The sequence below is a fragment of the Mycteria americana genome, chromosome 4 (genome assembly GCF_035582795.1).
Source record: "Mycteria americana isolate JAX WOST 10 ecotype Jacksonville Zoo and Gardens chromosome 4, USCA_MyAme_1.0, whole genome shotgun sequence".
Taxonomy (NCBI): Eukaryota; Metazoa; Chordata; class Aves; order Ciconiiformes; family Ciconiidae; genus Mycteria; species Mycteria americana.
In genome coordinates, this window is record NC_134368.1 from 38,409,174 (window position 1) to 38,430,216 (window position 21,043).

A 21,043-nucleotide genomic window follows, 5' to 3' on the forward strand; every position below is an offset into this window, starting at 1 on the left:
AACTCTACACAGAGCCAAATTGCAGAATATTCTATTAAATATACAACTGAATCCAATATTATGAAATATATATTTCGAAGTCACTTCCATTACTACTGCAAAACAATAGGGACTAAAACTTCCCCCAGGCTTTGCAAATACATCCCCTCTCACCTACATGCCTATACACAAAACCAGCCTATTCACTATCCAGCTATACATGACAGCAAGTTGTATGTCATTTTTATGTCACCTATCACCAATATGAGCCTACAGAGATAGAAAGATAGCTATGTATATATGCTGACATTCACATTCTGTACCTCTAAATGGCCGTCATCTAAGTCCAATAAAAAAAAAAGGGGGGGGGGGGGGGGGAAGCTGACTATGGGCATAAGCTAAAATATTGCCAAAGATGAAATGAATTTTCTTTTAGGCTGAGAAAAGGATGAAGGAAGAGACCTATCACAAAGTTGTTAATATAGTTGAAACTGAGCCTAAGAATCACACTCAGTAGGGAACCTTAACCAGAAAGGGAAAAATCAATGACAAATAAGCTGGGTTCTTCACCTCCAGAGTTCCAACCAAGTGAGACTATTAGAGAAACCATAGTAGGGCTCTGTCAGTTTTTATGTGAAATTTTCACATTTCAGCTCACAAGTGTTCAAAACTTGAACACTCGAATACCCTTAGCTTTTCATCAGGAACATTTAAAAGATGAAAAGACTCTACCTGGCAAAAATATTTACTCCAGGTTGGAAGTGGTATTCTCATTCAAGTCCTATGTCTTTTTCTTTATAAACACAATAAAAACATATATGGCAATAGAAGCAAACATCAAAGACCTTACCCGTCTACTGAAGATTAACCAGTGTCTGGAAAAGGTCAAACATCTTATTCCCACTACAAACGTATTTGTTCTATAAGAAAACTCTTTCTTAATGTACTAAATTGTCCGAGTATGATGATGAATCCTTTCAGTGGAATCCTATTACATAGTGTCTCTGACTCATAAGCAATACAGGAGGGTCCAAGAAAACCAAGAAAAGGAATAGTTGTTTGCAACAGCCTGACAGAAGAGTTGCCTGAAACATCTATGGAGACAAAACTACCTAACAGAGAATCTTAAGGTTATGTATGTTTTGAATTAGTCAAAATCAGCTGGACTATCTTTACTTCACTACAAAACATAATTTAAAGGGATTCAAAGAATGAACTGAAGGGATTTCATAAACATTTTCAAGAATTACTGTCAGCTTCAATATAGTTATAAATGCTCAGTTTGATGACTAAATTGGAATATTATGGCTTTCGTTAACAAAAAATTAGTGCTGATTGAGTGTTACATGAGTATTAATTAATCACTGTAGGTAAATTCAGCTCTGTGCCAGTAAGTCCTATAAAGTTTTTTTATAGATCATTCTGCATCATACATCATTCTGCATCTAAAGAAGCTAGTGTCACCCTTTATATTAGGTCCTTCTTTCCTAGAGCCAGTTATCAATTCTAAAAGACAAAAAAGAATGAGGACAAATTTATCATTATACCAGAACTAAGTGAGTTCTTTTGTCTCACCAAATCCTAGACAAGTTTAATAAACACCTAGCCTCACATAGGTATTTCTTTAAAGGGACCAAGTACAAGAGTTAAAAAGTATTACTGAAAGTTCCTTGACGTTTGATCTGTATGGCAGTATATATTTGACACATAACATATCTGGCAAGCAAGGCAAGAAACTTCTTCAAACAGTCAAAAGTCACAGATTATGAACAGGAAGGAAAATGCTTGTTTGGAAAAATTAATATACTCTCTGAGTCCAATTACTCTGCAATAGGCATTGTAAGGGAAAAGAGTGCCATTGTGGATTTTAGAGTGAGGATAGATTTTTTTTTTAGTACTGAAAAGTTTTCAGTTTTGTTTGCTGAATGAGGGGAAGTATTAGCTGCTGTTCATCTTTCATCAAGTTAAATGTTTTCTTTAGAAGTGCCAGAGTCTGTAGTAGTACCTAAGTAATTACCTGCTTTCCAGTGGCGCATTACTGCCAAGGACCCAGCTGTCCTGCAGCTGGACTGACTCAGGTGTGGTTTGCAGCTCGGCGGGCAAAGCAGCCGGCGGGGCCGGACTCTGATTCCTCCTATTTGTCAGTGAGTTTCTGTTAAGTGAGGTGATGGATGGGTGATGCTGTGCTGAATGTTGCTTGTGAGAAGGTGGCAAAGGCTGCAGGGTCGACTGGCCTTGGTTATTTGGAGGTTGTTCTAAGAAGAAAGAAAATTGAAGTTCGTTATACACCATCTTAGCATTTGCTACAACCAAAGCAGAATGAGAAATTCAACATAATCCTATCATCTAATATATTTGCATATTATTCTATTAGCAGACATTGTGACATTCTCTAAGAGCAAGTTTACCCTTGATACACCAAGTTCTAATTAATATACAACAGATGGTAAAATTGCTTTTGGTTTTAATTTGTTTCAGGTTTTTTTTTAATCTGGTTTTATTAACACCTACAGAAAATAGCATCTGACAGATCCCCTAATGTGCCTTTAGATTTCAGCTTTTTTTAACAAACCAACCCTGAAATTAAATGGGTAATTTTAGTAGAACACAAAGGTTTTCGAAATGCATATAATCCCTATAATTATTTAATGGAGTTTTTTAAGCTTTATTTAACTGCAATAAATTATTACAAGCTAGTTGCTAAACAGCAGTAGACTACTCTAGTTTAGTGCATTTCAAATAAGGCAGATCTGCACTATGATCTGCTAATAGATGCTAAGTATTCTTTAGCAGAAGGTCACTCTGTGAAGCAGATGTTGCTTCATGGATATTTAACAGACTGAATCACATCTGATTACAACGTCAGAAGACTCATATACTTAATGACCGTCACAACCATTAGAACACACACAGAACAGATTTTCCAATTTCACACTATGCAATATAACTACAGTTTGGAGTAAGTCACAAGTGATCGGAGATCCAGGTCATCAGAACAAAAGGAAATATTTTTTGACTTAACCAAAGCACATAACACCCATAAAGCTTTAAAACCAAAACCTCAAAACAGCAAAACCCACAGTCAAATACCTCCATTGACGTTAGGTTTTAACAATCTGTTCTGTAAAATCAGTAGTAAATAAGTCATAAATAGAAGACAAACCTTGCCATACGACACAATGAACACAAAATTAAAAAAACCTCAAGACACTTCTTTTATCATGATTTAGCAATGACTGATGACACTTAAAAATGTAACACTTAACAATATGTAATTCAAATTGCAATCTATTTCCTAAACTAATGTAGTAGAACATACTTAATAATACAAATGCAAGTCCTAAGCAGAGCAGAAGATAGAGGGCCTGCACTTTGCTCACAGTGTAAATGCTTTCACGTAGTTTTTAAATTAGTTGTTTGGTCTTCATAAGCAATTCCTTGTTTGGAACTGGTTATCACTGCAAATTGTTACAAACCCAATAATAATACATCGGTACAGAGAACACAGGAAAAGTATTTCTGTTGAAACAGATGTTTCCAATAACTTACAGGTGACTACTATAAAAATAACTGAACAGTGAGTAATTTCTCATGTTGTGAACATAAGAAAATTTGAGAATCTTGAGGAATAGACGTGCTAAGATTAAACAGAAAATTCAGCCTTTGGAATAATTTCCTTTCTGAGAACCCCATTCTCCTTTCCAGTTATCTTGTGTGGTCAATACGACTTTTGTCACAAACAACAGCAATGCTGAATCTATCATTAAAATAATGACAGCATTTACATTGCCAATAAGGTTTTCAACACCAAATACCTAATACATTAATGAAAAATTACCTTCCAGGAAGGATACAACTGATCAGCTTTGTCCTTACCAACCCCGACACAAAGAGTGTCACTGCATGTGATTACAATCCCTATCAAGGGCTTCAAGCCACATTTCAACAAGCCAGCTAAAAGAAAGTTAGCAAAGACTAGCAAAGGCTTTTTTCCCCATGTCTACTTAAAATTTTATCTGATTTAGATTACAAGCTATTTATCGGCTGGCGCAGAATTAACTGTGGCCCTATATTTTATAATATATAGGTGTATGTGTATATATAAATATATATATGCGCACATGTGTCTGTAAATATTTACACATGTGCATGTGTAAATATATATATGTATAAATGATTAATTACACAACAGAAAAAATTACAAGCAAAATTAAATAATTTTCATTAATTTATTTTTAATCAGATGAATTACTTAGTCCAAATTGTCCTAAGGACCTGACTTTTTGTCTTTGTTATTCCCTTTTTTGCCTCTCCTACCTGCTTAGCCTTGTTGACCAGTGTTGCCATGATCAGTGCAACACCGTCCTCCTCTGCAGCTCCTACCAGCTGAAACATTATTCTGACATCCCTCTTCTTCATTAATTTCCCTTCTCATTTAAAATCTTAGCTGAAAATCAATCTTTTAATCTATCATTTTTAGTACTAAAGATCTTGCACCATCCTCTGCTAAAGACAAAGCAGAGGATAAAATAATGTTGTTCTCTTGCACAAAGGAGGGTGTGAGTAAGGGGACTATGCCAGGCCTGCAGGCTTGTCTCAGGTAGATGTCAGACCTTCCCACACACTCTACCTGCGAGGAAAAGGGATAGTAAAGGCTGTGTAAAGGATATTTATGCACTACCCCAAAAAATGCATAGATCTTGTAAGTACACCAATAACATGCTGGAGGAGCAAAACTGTATTCCTCAGCCCATAGGCCAGCTACTCAGGCCACTGTTTGGGATTTAGATTATTCCCCCAGAAATTTACTATGAACCTACAAAGTGCTTCTGCTATATAACGTATAAACATTACTGACACTGAAACTACAGAGTAACATATAAAATAAATTAAGAGTTGTGGGATGAGCTTGTAACCATAAGGTGCAGGCTAGAAGGGACCTAGAAGAGCACAAGTGCAACTTCGCAAAGATCACACGTCCTCAAAGCCCACTGTCTCTCTCCATAGGATGCTGCCAGGTGACACTTTCTAGTATCTGAGGGCGACTTTAATTGGCAGGGAATCTACAGCCTCCACAGAATCAGAAATGCCTGAAAAAATCTGGAATGATTTATTCGTCTTCTAATTGTGCAAGAGCTACAGGTAAAATTGAGCCTAACAAGATTAGATTTTCCATAAATCAATAGAGCTAAAATCTATATTCCTCTCAATTTCCTCAGTTCTATATTGTCACTCTGAATGAGAGATCACTGAAGACTGCTCTTTCGATCTTTTCTTCAATCTGCCAGATTTCCTGAACCCACAGTTCTGATTGCCACACAATTTCTAACAGAAACTTCAATCTTGCACCACTCATTTGTGGGGAAGATATAATCATCACAACAGTCATGTTTTGAATGCTGTTCTTAAGCCGGAGCCAGATTCCCTTTTTTCACTCCTCTTTTAAGGAGTTAATAGCTAAAGAACAGCTTTCAGTATTACTGTGACTTTCACACAAAGCCATCAGTCTTACGTAGTAACTAAGCCTCTCGACATCCCTGTGACACTATGAAAATATTCTCATTGCACATGCAGGGAAACCGAAGCGTATATGTTAAGTGATTCACACCAATCTCCTGAGAAATCAGCATCACAGCCAGAAAAGTACTGTTTTTTTGCTTTTCATAATTAAGGAATTGATAAAGACAGAGGGAGTTTCTTATAGACTACCAGGAAGAAGTAAGAGCGTTCAAATCTGATAAAGCGCAATTGTCCTGAAATACTTAAAAACTATTGCAGAAAGCTACAGTTGCTTTGTTTTAAATTGGATTTTAAATGCTATCCTAATTGATTTAATCTAAATGAGAATGTCTGGTTTACACTAAAAATAAGCAGGTATGGGTACAGGTGGGCCTATGTCTAAAAATGGTAAGTTTTAATTAAAACTTCCTTGTTCGGTCTAGACCTTAATGACTGTAGAGCAATCCCATTCATCTTAAAGAGAAGATTCCTGCAGCAAGAAGCAAATGCAAATTGGCCCAGCAACCAGCTTGTGTATTCAAGTTGTTCAGGTGCAACAAAAAAAGCCCCACATTTTTGAGGCATTTGCTGCATAAGTCAGTATCAGATAATTATGCATGCGAACATATGTACAGAACTCTGAAAAGTCACAAGAAATAGGGTAGAAAGCTGTCTTACTACAGTGATACGAATTTTTCAAAACATATTTAAATTGTTATTTACCCTAGGGAACCACAGTGAAGCAAAGCAGCCATTTCAATTGTAGGGGTAAATTATATGCACTCTGTAGCCTTTCACAAAACCTTTTTCTCTTTTCTTTTTCAAAAAGTAATTTACATTTAATTAATTTTATCATTTAATTGTTACAGAATTTGAACAGCCTATGAAATAATACAGAAAAACGCGTATGTGAAAGTAAAAAGTAAGGAGAGAGAGACATTTACGATTACTGCCATTTGGGGGAAAGGGGTTAATTCAGAAGGAGAAAAGCAGACCAAGTATCCATGAAAAAAAGTAATTTGTTGCACATTTTGTGTGATAGCCTTTCTATAACAGACAGATCACTGAGACCTGTCAGCTAGCTACTCATCTAGGAAAAAGAGGTGATTTCCATTTGATAAGGATTAGGCTTTTTAATAGTGTATAATTAACGTTAACTTTGAGGTTCCATGACAAACACAAAAGCGAAGACTTCCATTATGATATAAACATTTCAAATATGAACATAATGTAATTCAATATCTATGTCTGCGAGAGTCTTAACTCTTTCTAGTCAGGTTGCTCCTTTTTTCCTCTCTTTAGAAGAGTCTCTGCCATGGTAAAGCAAATATCCACAATATATACCAGAAGTAAGCAGCTGGAGTAGACTGGATGTTTTAGAAAATTGGTAACAAAAAAGATAACCTTTCATTTCCAGGTCACTGGTCCCTGGTCTGCTAGCCCCTGTTTGCTAGCAGCCAAAAGTAATTTCCATAAGAACTGGTTTGCTTTCCTCAATAAAACACTTTGATGGACTTGAAATTTTACTTAATTGACACATAGACGTATCTTCAAAAGTGCTGTAAGCAGAAGTGGGATTTACCTTGGAAATCCCTGCAAATTGAAGAGCGTGGGTATTATGGCTTAATTATTCCTAGAGCTCCCAAAGGAGCTCTTTTTTTTAAGTCCCTGCTTACGGAGGGGTAAGACAGGCTACCTGCACCGCTATGGCCAGGGCTTCATTCATTCTGCAGGCAAGTAAAACCATTCACTCCAGAAGTCTCTGGTCTGGGAGCACCTTTCATGAGAAGCTGTATTTAATTAATGACAACAAAAAGAAGGTTATGGGTTTAAAGAAAAATTGCATATTTAAGTGTTCATTTGTAATTAGGCAGATCTGTCTTTTGAATGAACCACTGCTTCAGTGTACTTTTTCTGCCATGGTGTGCAAGACTCAAAGTTTTCTATCTGATCATTTACTACAAGCTATAGTGGCAATCCAAGATAACTTGCTGTATCTGCTCATTTTGTGGTTAATCCCAAGTATTTGTTTAATCTTATCCAGTCCAAATTAGCTCTGCCCTGACAACTGCTTTAAGGATCCAAACCACATACTCAACTCAAGGAATGAGGTGACACAGTGCCTACCACCACAGGAGAGCCCTCTCACTTTGATTTGTTGTCAGCTGGCACTAACCCTTTCTGCTTGCTTTACAATTAATGGACATAGAGGTAGAAACAGAATTAACTCGCAGCCGCTGCTGCTGACTTCCTCTTGAAGCACTCTATGCTTCTGTGCTAGCTACGTGGTGACAAGAATGTGGAGAAGTGACAAGGACGCTTTGATCAAGATACGCGTGTGTGTGTGTGTGTATACTATTATAATATAAAATGGGAAAAAGTCATACAAGTAGCTTGATCAAAGTGGGCCAATGTTTGTCTCCTCATCAGTATGCTGCCTGTAGGGTCTGACAACCTGTCAAACGACCCGGGAATGAGAAACTACCAGCAAATTTAACTGCAGGATATGCTCTGAAAGATTGCATTGCCTTGCTTATGCACCCTAAGTTTGGAAGAAATGATGTCCTAGTTTCAGCTGGGATAGAGTTAATTTTCTTCCTAGTAGCTGGTATAGTACTCTCTTTTGGATTTAGGATGAGAGTAATGTTGATAACACACTGATGTTTGAGTTGTTGCTGAGCAGTGCTTACACTAAGTCGAAGACTTTTCAGCTTCTCATACTGTCCTGCCAGCAAGGAGGCTGGAAGTGCACAAGAAGCTGGAAGGGGACACGGCTGGGACAGCTGACCCCAACTGACCAAAGGGCTATTCCATACCATATGACATCATGCTCAGCATATAAAGCTGAGGGTAGAAGGAAGAAAGGGGGGGATGTTCAGAGTTTTGGCGTTTTGTCTTCCCAAGTAACTGTTACGGGTGATGGAGCCCTGCTTTCCTGGAGATGGCTGAACACCTGCCTGCCGATAGGAAGTAGTGAATGAATTCCTTGTTTTGCTTTGCTTGCGTGTGCAGCTTAGACAGTCTTTATCTCAACCCACGAGTTTTCTCATTTTTACTCTTCTGAGTCTCTCCCCCATCCCACCAGCGGGGAGTGAGTGAGAGGCTGTGTGGTGCTCAGTTGCCGGCTGGGATTAAACCATGACAAATGATAAAGAAAACCTGAATTTTGTTATTCACATTACATATTTTTCTTTAAATATGAACATTATTTTACTTTTTAAAGAGAAATAAAGACTTCTGCTGTGAAAGGAAAGAAAGACTTATTTGATTAGAAATAAGAGAAACTCAAAACGGTCTCATGGTGCACACATAGTAAGTGTCTGTCTAAGTTCTACCAGATGGCAAGAGGAAAGGAGTAGCAGGAGCTCCCTGGAGGGCAGCAGGATAGTCCCTAACACGTAACATTGGTATTCTAAACCACAAAGTACGTGTTGATAATTTCCTATATCCTATAATACAAGGAAGCTGTTCTTTACCAGTTAAATATATGCTAGAAGACAAAGAAACGAGTCATGCACAAAACCTGCAATCTTTAGAAACCGAAGAAAAAATATTTTTACCAATATCTTTCAGTTGTGTCTTTCAGATGTGCTATCTACAGGAGTGTTACTTCAGGTTAAAGATACACCTGTAACTTTGTCTTTCCATTTTGCATCCATTTAGCAAAGTATTTCCCGTCAACAACTTCATACTGATAATATCTGTGCATGCTCAGCTATGCTTTATAATTCAGTTCTCCAAAATGTTTTAGAAATCTTGCTGCAGCAAACAGAAACCATCAGTTACTAACAATCTTTTCACAAAAACTTTCTAAAGTATATGAACTGAACTTTAAACTTACTTGAAAGACAGAATTTTTTGTCCCTGGTATTTTTAGCATAAACAAACTAAAAAGCTATATACCCTATATGATATGTGACCCTGTGAAGATAGATAAAATAACTTTCTATTTTATGGCATTTACTTTGAAAATCTGATTAAGATAGATGTCTCTAGTTCGTAATTCTTCAATGTCATGTTGTCATAGTTCCCATCAGCAAGATGTTTTAAAGGCTTTCGATTAATATTGCATGCCAGAACTGAAATTACATCCTTTGTCGTTTAGTTCTTAATGGTGCAAGTGATATCTATCAAGTAGTGTTTTATGAAGCATGTGTGATTTTTATTACAGCCTGTTTTCACAAATCTTCTTCAGGTTTCATAAAGACTGTTCATGGTTCACAACAAATATGCCCTGCATTTAAAATCATGCCAATTCTCAAATGCAAAATAAAACTTGGATTTTTCAGTGAGGTTTATCGATAGAACAAAAACTCTTCCTTAATCAGTATATAATCATTTTAATTAGCAATGCAAAAATATTACTGTAAGACCCTCAACTCTGCATGAGAACTATATAGTAAAAAAACCCCAAACAACAACAACAAATGCAATCATGTATTATTTTCACAAGTAACAGGTTATATTTGCCAAATCTTATACGTGCCTTAATTTTTAAAATGAAGGTGACACACAGATAAATCAGAAGATGCAACATTCCCCCCCAGTCCAAGTACAACAGAGATTTTCATTTGCAGCATCCATCTTTGTAAAACAAGGTGCATATAGTTAAAACTTCTACAATTTACTGGAAACCAGATAGTTAGGGGCCGTTGAGAAGAAATCTTAGGGTTGGTTATTTTTGGTCAACCTGCCATTTAAACAAAAATGTGCAAAGTCAATAAAACTTAAGTCTTAGAGGACATATGAACAGAACATATTTTTCAAATATTTTCTTGTCCAAAGGCATAAAGAGCTTTCTCTTGATACCTAACAGAGTAAGGCAAATACACTGTGGGAAGAAATACTGCCCATTGAGAAGAAAGCGGGCATTTCTTCCACAAATGGTAGTGAAAGGAAAAATCGGAGGATTTACTTCTGAAAGGTTTAGTAAATGTTGTTTTCACTCTCTGTTGTTCACTGTGGGAACTGAACCAGCTCACTTTTAAAATATTTTTTCCATTAGCTGGAATCGATTCTCAGAGCATTCCAACATATCCACCTCCAGCCTACAACTGCTCCATTAACCCCTTCAATACATATGTAACACGCGGTCAATATTATGGCAGGCAAAATCTGTTTAATTTAAATACTATATATATACATGCCTTCTTGTCCATGGTACCATATAAGAGACCAGCTAGCAGAAGGTAGTTACAAAAGCATATGGGGTGAAAGAGCTCAGGTTGGGAGAACAAATTCACCTGGATCAAGGAAAACCGATGATGATGCTGTCATCCACAAGGCAGACATTTTAAAGTAACAAAGTAAACTGAAACTTTGCAGGTTTTTGACTGAGTTGACGATGGCTTAATCACCTTATGAAAGCTGAAACAGAGATAAATATTTCAGCTTCAGTGAAAAAAGCTATAGTGGAACTAGTTCAGCAAACAACCTTCCTAATAGTGGCCTCTTTATCCCCAGAGGGATTTAAGAAGAAAGATGAAAAAAGAAAAGTACAGAAACACTGCTAAAGTAAATTGAAATTTAACCTGCTGGGGTAACATACTTATGATCTTGCTTTACAAGAAAAGGAAATAAAATATATAACATAAAATACATGATGGCAACTATGCACACAGCATGAACTAGAAGGAACAGTGTACTTACAATCCTGCTGTCATATTATGTGAACACCATCTCCTTCCACCCCAGGCTAACCCACACAGTAGTTAGCAGGGATACTAATAGACATTATTTCTATGCTCTTTTTAGGGCTTGAGGTCTGTGAAATCAAACAGAACCTTCCAATGGTAAAATGTCATTGACTTATTTCCAACAATTTACCTGTAGATTAAACTGACAAAAGATGCTATCACACAGTGAGAAATGACAAAAGCTTGCTCACTTGAGACACAAAAATGACATACAGCTTACATTATGCAGAGATTCAAAATATAATGATGCAACCTTTAGTGGTGTGCTCTTGGCCTGGATTCCCTGCAATGGGATTCAGATGTTTTGCAGGACTGTGGGCTCAGGTTTTATTCCCCAGGGGATAGCAGTCTCCCAGAGCAATACTCCCTGGGGCTGGGGATCACTGACCCCATAGGGTTCAATTAAAGTCACACTTGTGTCTATTCAGAATAGACTTTTCTGCATCTTCATAAATCAGATCACCCTTCTTCCTTGTTTAGAGTCAGAAGTGAGAAAGTTATGCAATTATTGCTAGCTTCAGATAATCTTCTTTGCTGATTACTCATGGAAATCAGTGGAGAAATAAGTTTTGAGTCCAGAAATTGAAGACTAGCTTTTTAACCAGAGAATTCAGGTTTTCATTAAAAGAAAACAAAATGTGAAACAAAAATGGAGAAGTCTGGCTGAAAGACTTTGTAGGGGGAGGAAAAATATAGCTTTCCAAAATGCTGACAGGGGACTGGAATGAATCTGAAAAATCTTTGAGAACATAGCCAAAACCTGCCTGTAAAACACAGGTAAGATGATGTGGAGCATCCCATTTCCTGCTTTGCTCATCCAGCACCTTATGTTTATACCAAATACAGACAGTCACTTAATTTTGACTGCAAAATTTGTGAATTATAAATAAATTATATAAAAAAGAAGTACCATGCTTCAGCTGTAAGGTGAGTAAGTTCTACAATCCTGATTCACGCAAAATGACAGTGTGTTAATATATGTACCCATTTCCTACCACATGTTTAACTGGAGTGCGGTATGGATTGCGAAGTTTGATGTACGACTTCTTAATAGATTTCCTAGCATTTTCAAGTGTTAGATAATTTTGGTTCCTATCCAAAATCATTAATCCAAAGTGAGCTACGACTGTATATTTTTCTTTGTCTTCTCATTTCATTTCTTAATACTTCCAAGAAAAACAATTTGCCAAAGCTATTTACTTTAGAAGCACAGTTACTACTGTACAGGTTAAAAAAACCCAAACTTTCAAAACCTTTAACCTGAAAAAATACGCTCACAAGTCATGATTACGTAATGCTCACAGCTGACACAACCAGTGCTGCAAAAAATTGCCTTTCTTCCCAATAAATAAAATAGCATCTAAAGGCTCTTTTACTACTTACTAAACCTGACTTTTACTGACATACGGCTAACATTCATGAAGAAGGAGCAAACTACTAGATTTCCTCAAGTCTAAGAACCAGGGGGAAAATTCTTCACTAATTAAGTCAACTGAATTTTTGTCATGGACTTGTTAAGGTTAATGGCGCCTCTTGAACATTTTGTAAATTTACAAATCCAAAAGTAGTTTGAAAGGCCCCCAAATTAGTTCATTATAAGAGATGAAATTCTTGACTAATTTCTGCATGCTCAGCCTTGTCTGGGAACACAAGGCCACACTAATAAAATCTGTGAAAGATAAGCTAGGAATGGGAAAACACAATATAAAACTTCTAAGCACAAATAGGTGAGTTTGTTTCATCAGATTTGAAAGAACTCAGATAAGAGAGATTCATGTTTTGCTTTGGAGGAAATGAAAAAGGAACAGGGGCAGTGAGATGAAAAGAAAACCATGGGGGAAAAAATGGTAGAATTGCACAGAAAAGAGGTTAAATGAATAACACACGGAGGAGACGCAAAAGTGAACAGCTAAGAGAAAAATTCTAAGAAAAATGAGAAAGCATATACAATTTTATTAGAAAATCATAATAACCAAACTTTTATGGAAAACATAGAAGTGAGATGCTTACTCTACAGCCTTGACTTTTAAAAAAGGAGTTTAATCCTGGCCTCTAGAGTTAAAGGTAAAAATTCTTATAGACTGCAGCTTGACCCTTAGAGCAAGAGAGAAATAAAGCAGTAGGTCACTATCTGTTATCAAGTATAAGGAATATGCACATCACGAGAAATAGCAAAAGAACAGGGAACCAAGCTTCCAAAAGAGCTTTTAAATACTTTTTTCTCCTAACTGTGTCAGAGAAGAGAAACGCGTAAGAGGGGGAGGCCTCCACAAGAGCAAACTGAGGAACTATTGTTCTCTAATGACTTTAAATAAGCTTTTTAGGCTTACATGTGAATTAGAATTTTGCTCTTCCTCCTTATGTTTAAAAAGAAAAAAAAACCAAAAAACCTCTTGATTTTAGTAAGATTCTATTCTAATGACAATCAAGTCTAGTTAGGTATCAATCAAAAGAACAAATCCATTGCAAAAGATTTCTTAAAAGATGTTCTGGGTTTCCAGTACAGCTGCTTCCCTTTTCAGAAGGAAGATAGAGTCCTTAACCCTCAAATAAAACATAAACTTTGAATTGCTAAGAGTTGAAACAAAAACTACCTTTCAGTCTGACTGTCTCAGTTCATGTAACTTATCAACAAAACTCTCCCACATCTAGCATAGCATTTGAAGTAAATCTATGACAATTTCAGAGGTATCAGTGGTCATGGAGAGTGATTTAATTAGACATTTGTATGTGTTCACTATTTATTCTGCAAATGCTGTGAAGGACAGCAGTATGCTGAGCAGGATAAACAGACTGTACTATACTTAATGATAATAAACAATTATGTCCAATGATAAACAAAAAGTTAGCAGGGAAATTCCAGAAATATTTTTTTAACTGTACAAAACAAAGCAAATTGTGAAAAATCAGTCTTTCTTACGTTTAAATTCCATATATATTTTCATAGATGACTGTAGGCTTTGCCTTTTCTTGTACATATTTTCATTATGTCCTAGTTGTGTTGCTGCTCCAAAGCTGTTTCCAGCAGGTGATCTTTCACATCAGTTTCTAGCTAAACTTTACAGCTTCTTGCCTGAACCAAGCTCCTTAAAAAAACATGGCTGATTCATGTCGTAGTAAGCTCTTCCTTTTAATAACACTGCTGTAGTTCTAAGACAGACACTGACAGAACAGATAAAAGGCAGAGAAATCACAGCTCACAACTACACCCTTTGATTTAAGTAGCCAGCTAGATAGTATACACATAAAGGCCCAAAAAGAGCAGAGCTAAAATAAATGTTTTTGAAACAATAGCAAAAATACACAAATAAGCACAAAGTAAATCACTACCATGGTGCAGTGAAAAGTGATGAAATCTCCCATATACTGTTAGCAAATGCAAGTTGAATTCCACGATGCTCCTGCCTTCCAGGCCACTGCAGCAGCAAAAGAGACAGTGCTGCTTCTTCTGGGGTAAGCAAAGGCTAAATAAAATGATTCATTACAATTATGTGTCCTTCTGGCAGAATTACAAATTCTGCATATTATTTAGTTCTTAAAAAAAGATTGATCTGAAACCTCCTAATACTAATCTAATTTCTACATAAACAGAATTTGAGTTCCAAATGATTTAATGTGCAGAAAGTGTGTAAACTCCCTTTCAACCTAACAGCTGTCATTTCACCAATAACAAATTTGGCAAACGTGTTTCTTGGTATGCTGGGAGAGCACTTACAAAGACAGCTTGCTCACCACGTAACACTGCTGATTTGTAAAGCAAGCTATGCCACAGTCCAGGGGGACAAGATCTTACACAGACATAGAGCCAGAGGAGATCTGAATCACTGGAGTCCCTGGAAGCCTGCTGCCTTCTACTCATGGGGAAACACCCCTTTATTTCTAGCATAATCACACCCCCTCTGCCTGAACACATTTCCCTGGTCCATCTTCTTGTTAAACTATCATATGGGAAAATGATTTTGTCTTTTTGTCTTCTGCTGTAACCCCAACGCTGGTGACAAGCAACCCATGTGTGGGGGTGGTACGTGATTGTGAGGGAAACAGATGGTCTCAGGCTGAGAAGTCTGATATTTAACACGCTTTTATAACTACTACCGGGGGCTAAAAACAAACATTTCAGGAGGGAGAACTGTCTCGTGGTAAGACCGCAGCAGAGTAAGTCAGGAAATCTCTTTTTTTATTCCTGGCACAGTCAGTGGTTTACGGCACGATCACAAGCGAGAACCTTTGTACGTCCAGCGGTCTCACCTCTGAAGCTGGTTAACAATACCTGGTTAACAAAGGCGCAGGGGGCTGCAGGAATCAATTACGTGCCCAAAAGCTCTATGCTGCTCTTGAAATGAAAGGTGTTCTATGGGTGAAACTTGACCAGATATGGCAGAGGTGAGTAAAGGTCCTCTGCCCTCAGACTGAATTTATGATGAAGAACACGCAGACCAACGTGTTTGCGGACAGGAGGAGGAAGGGTACGCTTTGTGTTCTGCTGAGGGGTGACCCCACACCGCTGCCAAAGTGGGGAAGGGGAGGGGATATTCAGAATATCAGATTTTTTCTGATATGGGTCAAGTTTCCATCACTTTTCCACAGAGAGAGCCTGTGGGTGGGGAACTGCATGCAACCCATCCCACCTGCTCCCTGCAGAACTCCCTGCAGCCCAATTTCCCTGGCTCCTTGCAGGTGTAAGTGTCAAAATTTCACACGCGCACCCTTCCCCAAGGTGCGAGGTTTCACAGGTTACATGCGGCGTTACAGGAGAACGTTCTGTCTTCCACAAAGATAAACCAACATCACAAACAAGGTAACATTTTCCGCAAAAGCTACTGCGTTGCTTTATAGTCTCAGGTGAATTAAATCTATTAGAGAGATTCACACTTTGGAAATACACATCTAAAGAAAATAAATACAAATAAACAGTGAAGACTTTTGAGGTACGTTAGCTGCAAAAATTACCTCAGAAGCAAATGCTTTTAGAAGCCGCAAACACAGACAATTAGTAGCATTTCTGAAAGCTGAAAGTCTAAATAGCTGTCAGCAACTCCACAAGCAAGTGTAAGTTATTTACAACAGCAAGCAGACAGATTATCAAGAGAACAGAAGCACTGATTAATTGTCTAGCCTAAACTGGGAATAAAAACAGTGTAAAGCCCTGTATGTGTGAATGCTTATTTTTAAATAGGTATGTTTTGGTTCCAAGTTTTCCTCTTTTACTTGTTACCATTTAATAATAAGAATAATCATCACTGAATCAAATTGCTCTTTTAATTTTTTAGAACCTTTACAAGTAAAAACCTGACTTTGTAGATAGCCTCAAAAAGACTTTTCAAATTTCTAAATACCAATGAGATACTTAAGAGAGGCTAAGAGCTATTTTAGAGTTTGCTGCAACAGTTACAAAGTAAGATGCTTGCATCGCACCGTTGTTCCATAACTGCACAAACTTCCAGCCTAGATTCCAAAATATTTTATAGATCTCAGTATAGTTTGGGTGAAGACCTTCTAATGAATTTTGGTAACTATGGACTTCTTCATGGCATATTACATATATTTTATGCTCTTCTTTAAAGAGAATTGGAAAATCTGAAGAATTTTCACATTCAGTGATTTATATTCAGAACCTTTTGCTACTGTACAGGACTTCTTGAAAAGGCAAGGAATAATTTTTCTTCAAAATACCTACTCAGCTACCAGACCTCAATATGCTGGAAGTCTAGACACAAGAAGAAACTTAAGCCTTCATCCCATGAAAGAAGACAGATATACTCGTTCTGGAACCCAGCTGGCTGTGGTTGCTGGCATGCAAAAAGTCTACCCTTGGCCAACAGACAACTACATGGATGAGCATGTCCTGGTTTTGAGTAGCTCTGACAGTAACCAGGGGGATCAGTCAGAGTGGTAGGAAAGTATATAAAAGGAAGGCACTTGCAATGCCCCTGGGCCCCATGCTTCAAACTCAGAGACCTGACATAAATCTTCTTCATTGTTTCTTTCCAGTAGGAACCTTGTAGCTTCTTTAAGCAAATGCCAGTTGATGACTGTTTATCATGTCTCCAAAACATGAAGTTGCAGAAAAACATCACATCTGCCAGAGGCAAGATTCCTGCTTTACGACTGTTTATATTCAATCCTCACCCAAATGTAGGCCGTGCGGACACTACTGAATATTCCTCATGCTGTGAGAATACAGATGAAAATCGTTTGCTTGGGCCATCTAAATACGTGACTCATATACTGAAGTGAGAGATGATGGTAGCTCTTCTGCAGCAAATCCCAAGAAAGAAATTTGATGACTGATGTGCTGCTGCTCATGCCAGCGTGGTTTTCTGTGACAGTTACACATACAGCTAATCTCGCATCAGTTTTCATAGTCCCAGCTGGTCAACTCATCAGGTTTGTGTACAATGGGATGTGTGAACCCCCCCTATATGATAAACTCTCTAGATATTACAAGTTGCATTTGTATGTGATACGGATCTTTGCTGAACATAGGCAAAGATGCTAGATTTACTCCCCCTAGAGTTAGTGCTCAGGCGTTTAATGGCCAGGTCTTTCACTAATACCAGTAGTCTCAATGAACTTTTTAATAGTTTCCTCTTCCTGACAAAACCAGAGGAATTCTGGTTACTGGTATACATACCATAAAAGCCAACCCAGTTGGTGTGTGTCTCTTCTAGATCAGAAACAACTTTCACTGAACAGAGAGATGCATTTTGAGCCTTCTTTTGATTTGTGCACACAGAACAAGAGGGAATAGCAGATTAGTTTCTATACAGATGGGTTTCTCGCCACTTACAGAAAGTATCCTTGGTGTCTACCAGTTAGTTGCTTAAGGCCATTTCATTAAGGACTGAGCTTAACCGTATCCGCCATTCTTCTACTGTCTTTACTTATCTTTTTTGGCAGGGACAGGGAAACACATGCACATAAAAATCATTACCGAGCAAATAAAAAACTTATTTGAAAAGCAAACTTCAGGAAAACATATTCAAGAAAGCTACTAGGTTCTGTCTCACTGCTGTGACAGTAGGAAGGTCCCTCTTGACCCACGATTTCTTTTACCGCTACATAGGAATGCATTGAGGAGCATGCTGCTCTAGGAAAAGCATCTACTCTTACAGAATAAAAGAATAATTCATGTTGTCTTTGATATTTGCAGCACTGTTACAGCTCTTGGAATATGAATACTTTGCACTATACTCTAGGTATTTATGCATATGCATACAAAATTATTGTTAATAAAAATATAAATATGTGTCAGAAGAAGTACATTTTACTATTACTTTATGAATATCTATTACACTTGAGACATGTCCTTGCTGTTTACTAGAACTCAAGTGAGAAGTTACTGTGTCTGGTGTTGCCTGTGATAATTTACATCTCCCTAGGGATAAGGGTGCTAAGCTTTCTTCAAACCACTTATTCTTGGCACCAAAACTGAGCAATTACAGCTATGTCTCACACTTTGTCTTTTAAGGACGTGGCATGTTTATTACTTGCAAGAGGAAAATGACTCCTGCAATGATGTTCTAAAATCACTGGGTTCAGACAAAAACCAAAGTGCTGGCTATAAATGACAAACTTAAATTTGTATACAGCTCCTATCTCCATGGAATTTTGTAAGCACAAAAGCCCCAGGCAGAAAAGTATTCTTTTCTTTCTGTTTCTTTTAGCAGGACAGAGGTACTATGGAAATTTCACTCAACAGTTTGGAAAAGTTTCCACAAACATTTTGCTTCTGTACTAACAACCACTGGGTATTGACCTAGAAGTTATTATTTAAAATCCAATTGCAGAGGTGCAACGGTAAGTTTAGAACTACAAGAGTAGCTGATGAGAGCTTGTTTTAGACTTGTAACTTTTAAAGTCATAGACTTAGTCCTGCATTTCATATGCCTAACACGTAACTGCAAAATTAACAGCAGCTTGGAAAAAGACCTCAAAACACTAAGAACAAAACCAAAACTTCAATAACCAACTATGTGCATAAGTGTAATTAGGAAATTGGTCTTCAGCTGCAAAACAAAAATGTAACACTGAATGCGTAAAGCTGTCCAGTAAAATATATTCATTGCATCAAATGAAGCATATGATAATTACAAGTACTTTCCATAAATCTGAAAAGTAATGTAACAGAAAATAAACAGCCAATAAAATATGAACAATTTGAAAAAAAAAAAATAATTCAAGCTATTACTTCTGAAATACAAAATTATATTGGTCTCATTAATCAGTTCAGAGTGTTGTATTAATGAATGGAAATTACTTCCTTGTAAGGTGTTTCTTTTACAAGGTAGTTTCTTCTACAGCGTCAATGTGTCTCCTTTCTACATACTGAGTAAGAAAACGACGAAAGAAAATATCTGTAATTAAAAAAATTAAAGGAGTATACAGATTTGAAGGATTATAATATTAAATGTGAAACAAACTCTGGTTTTTTTCTTTTTTTTTTTTCCATTTCTTTACGTGATTGATTGTGAATCTTAATATACCCTGGGTAATTCGCATTGTTCTGTTACACAGTATCTTATTGGACCATACATGTAATAATGACATACTGAACATATGGTTGAGAAATATGATTGAGAAATTCCCAGACTGATAAACTGATAATATAATCACAAACAAAATGCTCATGAGTTTCTAAAATATGACAGGAAATGAAAAAAAATTATAAGTTATTTTCCTTGTGCTTTAAGAAAAGCAACTTTTTTTTTTTTTTTTTTTTGAGAAATAATAGCCTCTAGGCAATGAAATCCCTTAAAAATGCAAACATCTGGGAAAGGAAAAAACAAAGCACAATGGCAAATGTGTAGAGACAACCACTCAGACATGTCAAAGATGTTTCTACTAGCATACAAGAGAATTAAAAAACACTGAAGAAAGAATGGTGAAGGATGTTTAAAAAAGAAGAGAAGAAAAGACTGACAAGGGAAGGACAAAGGCACCCAAGAGAAACTTCTGCCCTAGGACATAAAAGCAGCAGCTATCCTGTTTTTGCCATGTGCTTCGAAGAGCAATTCTGTTTTTTTTCTGACCATGTTCCAGGGTGCCTCAGAACTACACTGCCCATATTTTCTTTTCCTTTAAAGTAGACTGGTCCCAACCACACTACTAGAGCACTGGAAGAGATCCTGGAATCAGTTATCTATGCCACAGACATTCATCTGCTCTGTGTTACGATGCCAGCTAATTCCCTCTGACCACTCAAGTCCTTTGGAAACCACCAGCACAACCAGAGGGCTGCTTTGCAGGGCTGCCATACTTGTGCTTGGAGGGTACATGGCTGAGGGCACCGTGTGCCCCAGAGCAGATGGGAAAACACGTCAGGCTCACTCAGATGCTGGTGGATGACTACTTAGGGTGCTGGGAGCACAACTATTGAATTAGTTGCTGGGCAAAATTAACTACTGAGCTTTCTCTGAGGAGATACATAGCTCCTCCACTCCAGAAGGAGACTCAGGTGTGATCTCACTTGCATGCAATGTGGGAGTCGCCAAGGCAGCGGTCTGCATCTACACATGGTAATTTTTTGTAAAAGCTTCCGTGCGCTAAATAAAATGCTGACTGTTTTTCCAAGTGCATCTAAACTCTTTTTATCCATTGTCCATCAATTAATCATTCATCTCACATGTAGGCACAAACGTGTCACCGCCACTGCAATCATATCCTGATGCCACTCCAATATTATGATCCTTCCACTTACGCAAAAAGCCGTGTTTTACATACAGCAATGCTGTTGAAAGTCCTACTTGCTGACTGCCTGTCACCTCTTGAACAAAAATACCTTATCTAATGGGACTACCTGAGCATGAAGCACTACAGAGAACACAGTTCCTAGAACTGCTTTCAATAATTCCTTTATGTCATTAATC

At 37.4% G+C, this 21,043-nt stretch overlaps 1 protein-coding gene across 20 annotated transcripts in view; it reads right to left on the reverse strand.

The window, feature by feature from the left end:
* Positions 1 to 21,043, reverse strand: part of TENM3 (teneurin transmembrane protein 3) — a 502,889-nt gene that overhangs the window by 144,765 nt on the left and 337,081 nt on the right. For all 20 annotated transcript variants that reach the window (XM_075500260.1, XM_075500278.1, XM_075500277.1 and 17 more), the window contains one exon: positions 1,997 to 2,234. In XM_075500260.1, the coding sequence (XP_075356375.1) occupies positions 1,997 to 2,234 (238 nt within the window). The remainder of the gene's footprint in view (positions 1 to 1,996; positions 2,235 to 21,043) is intronic.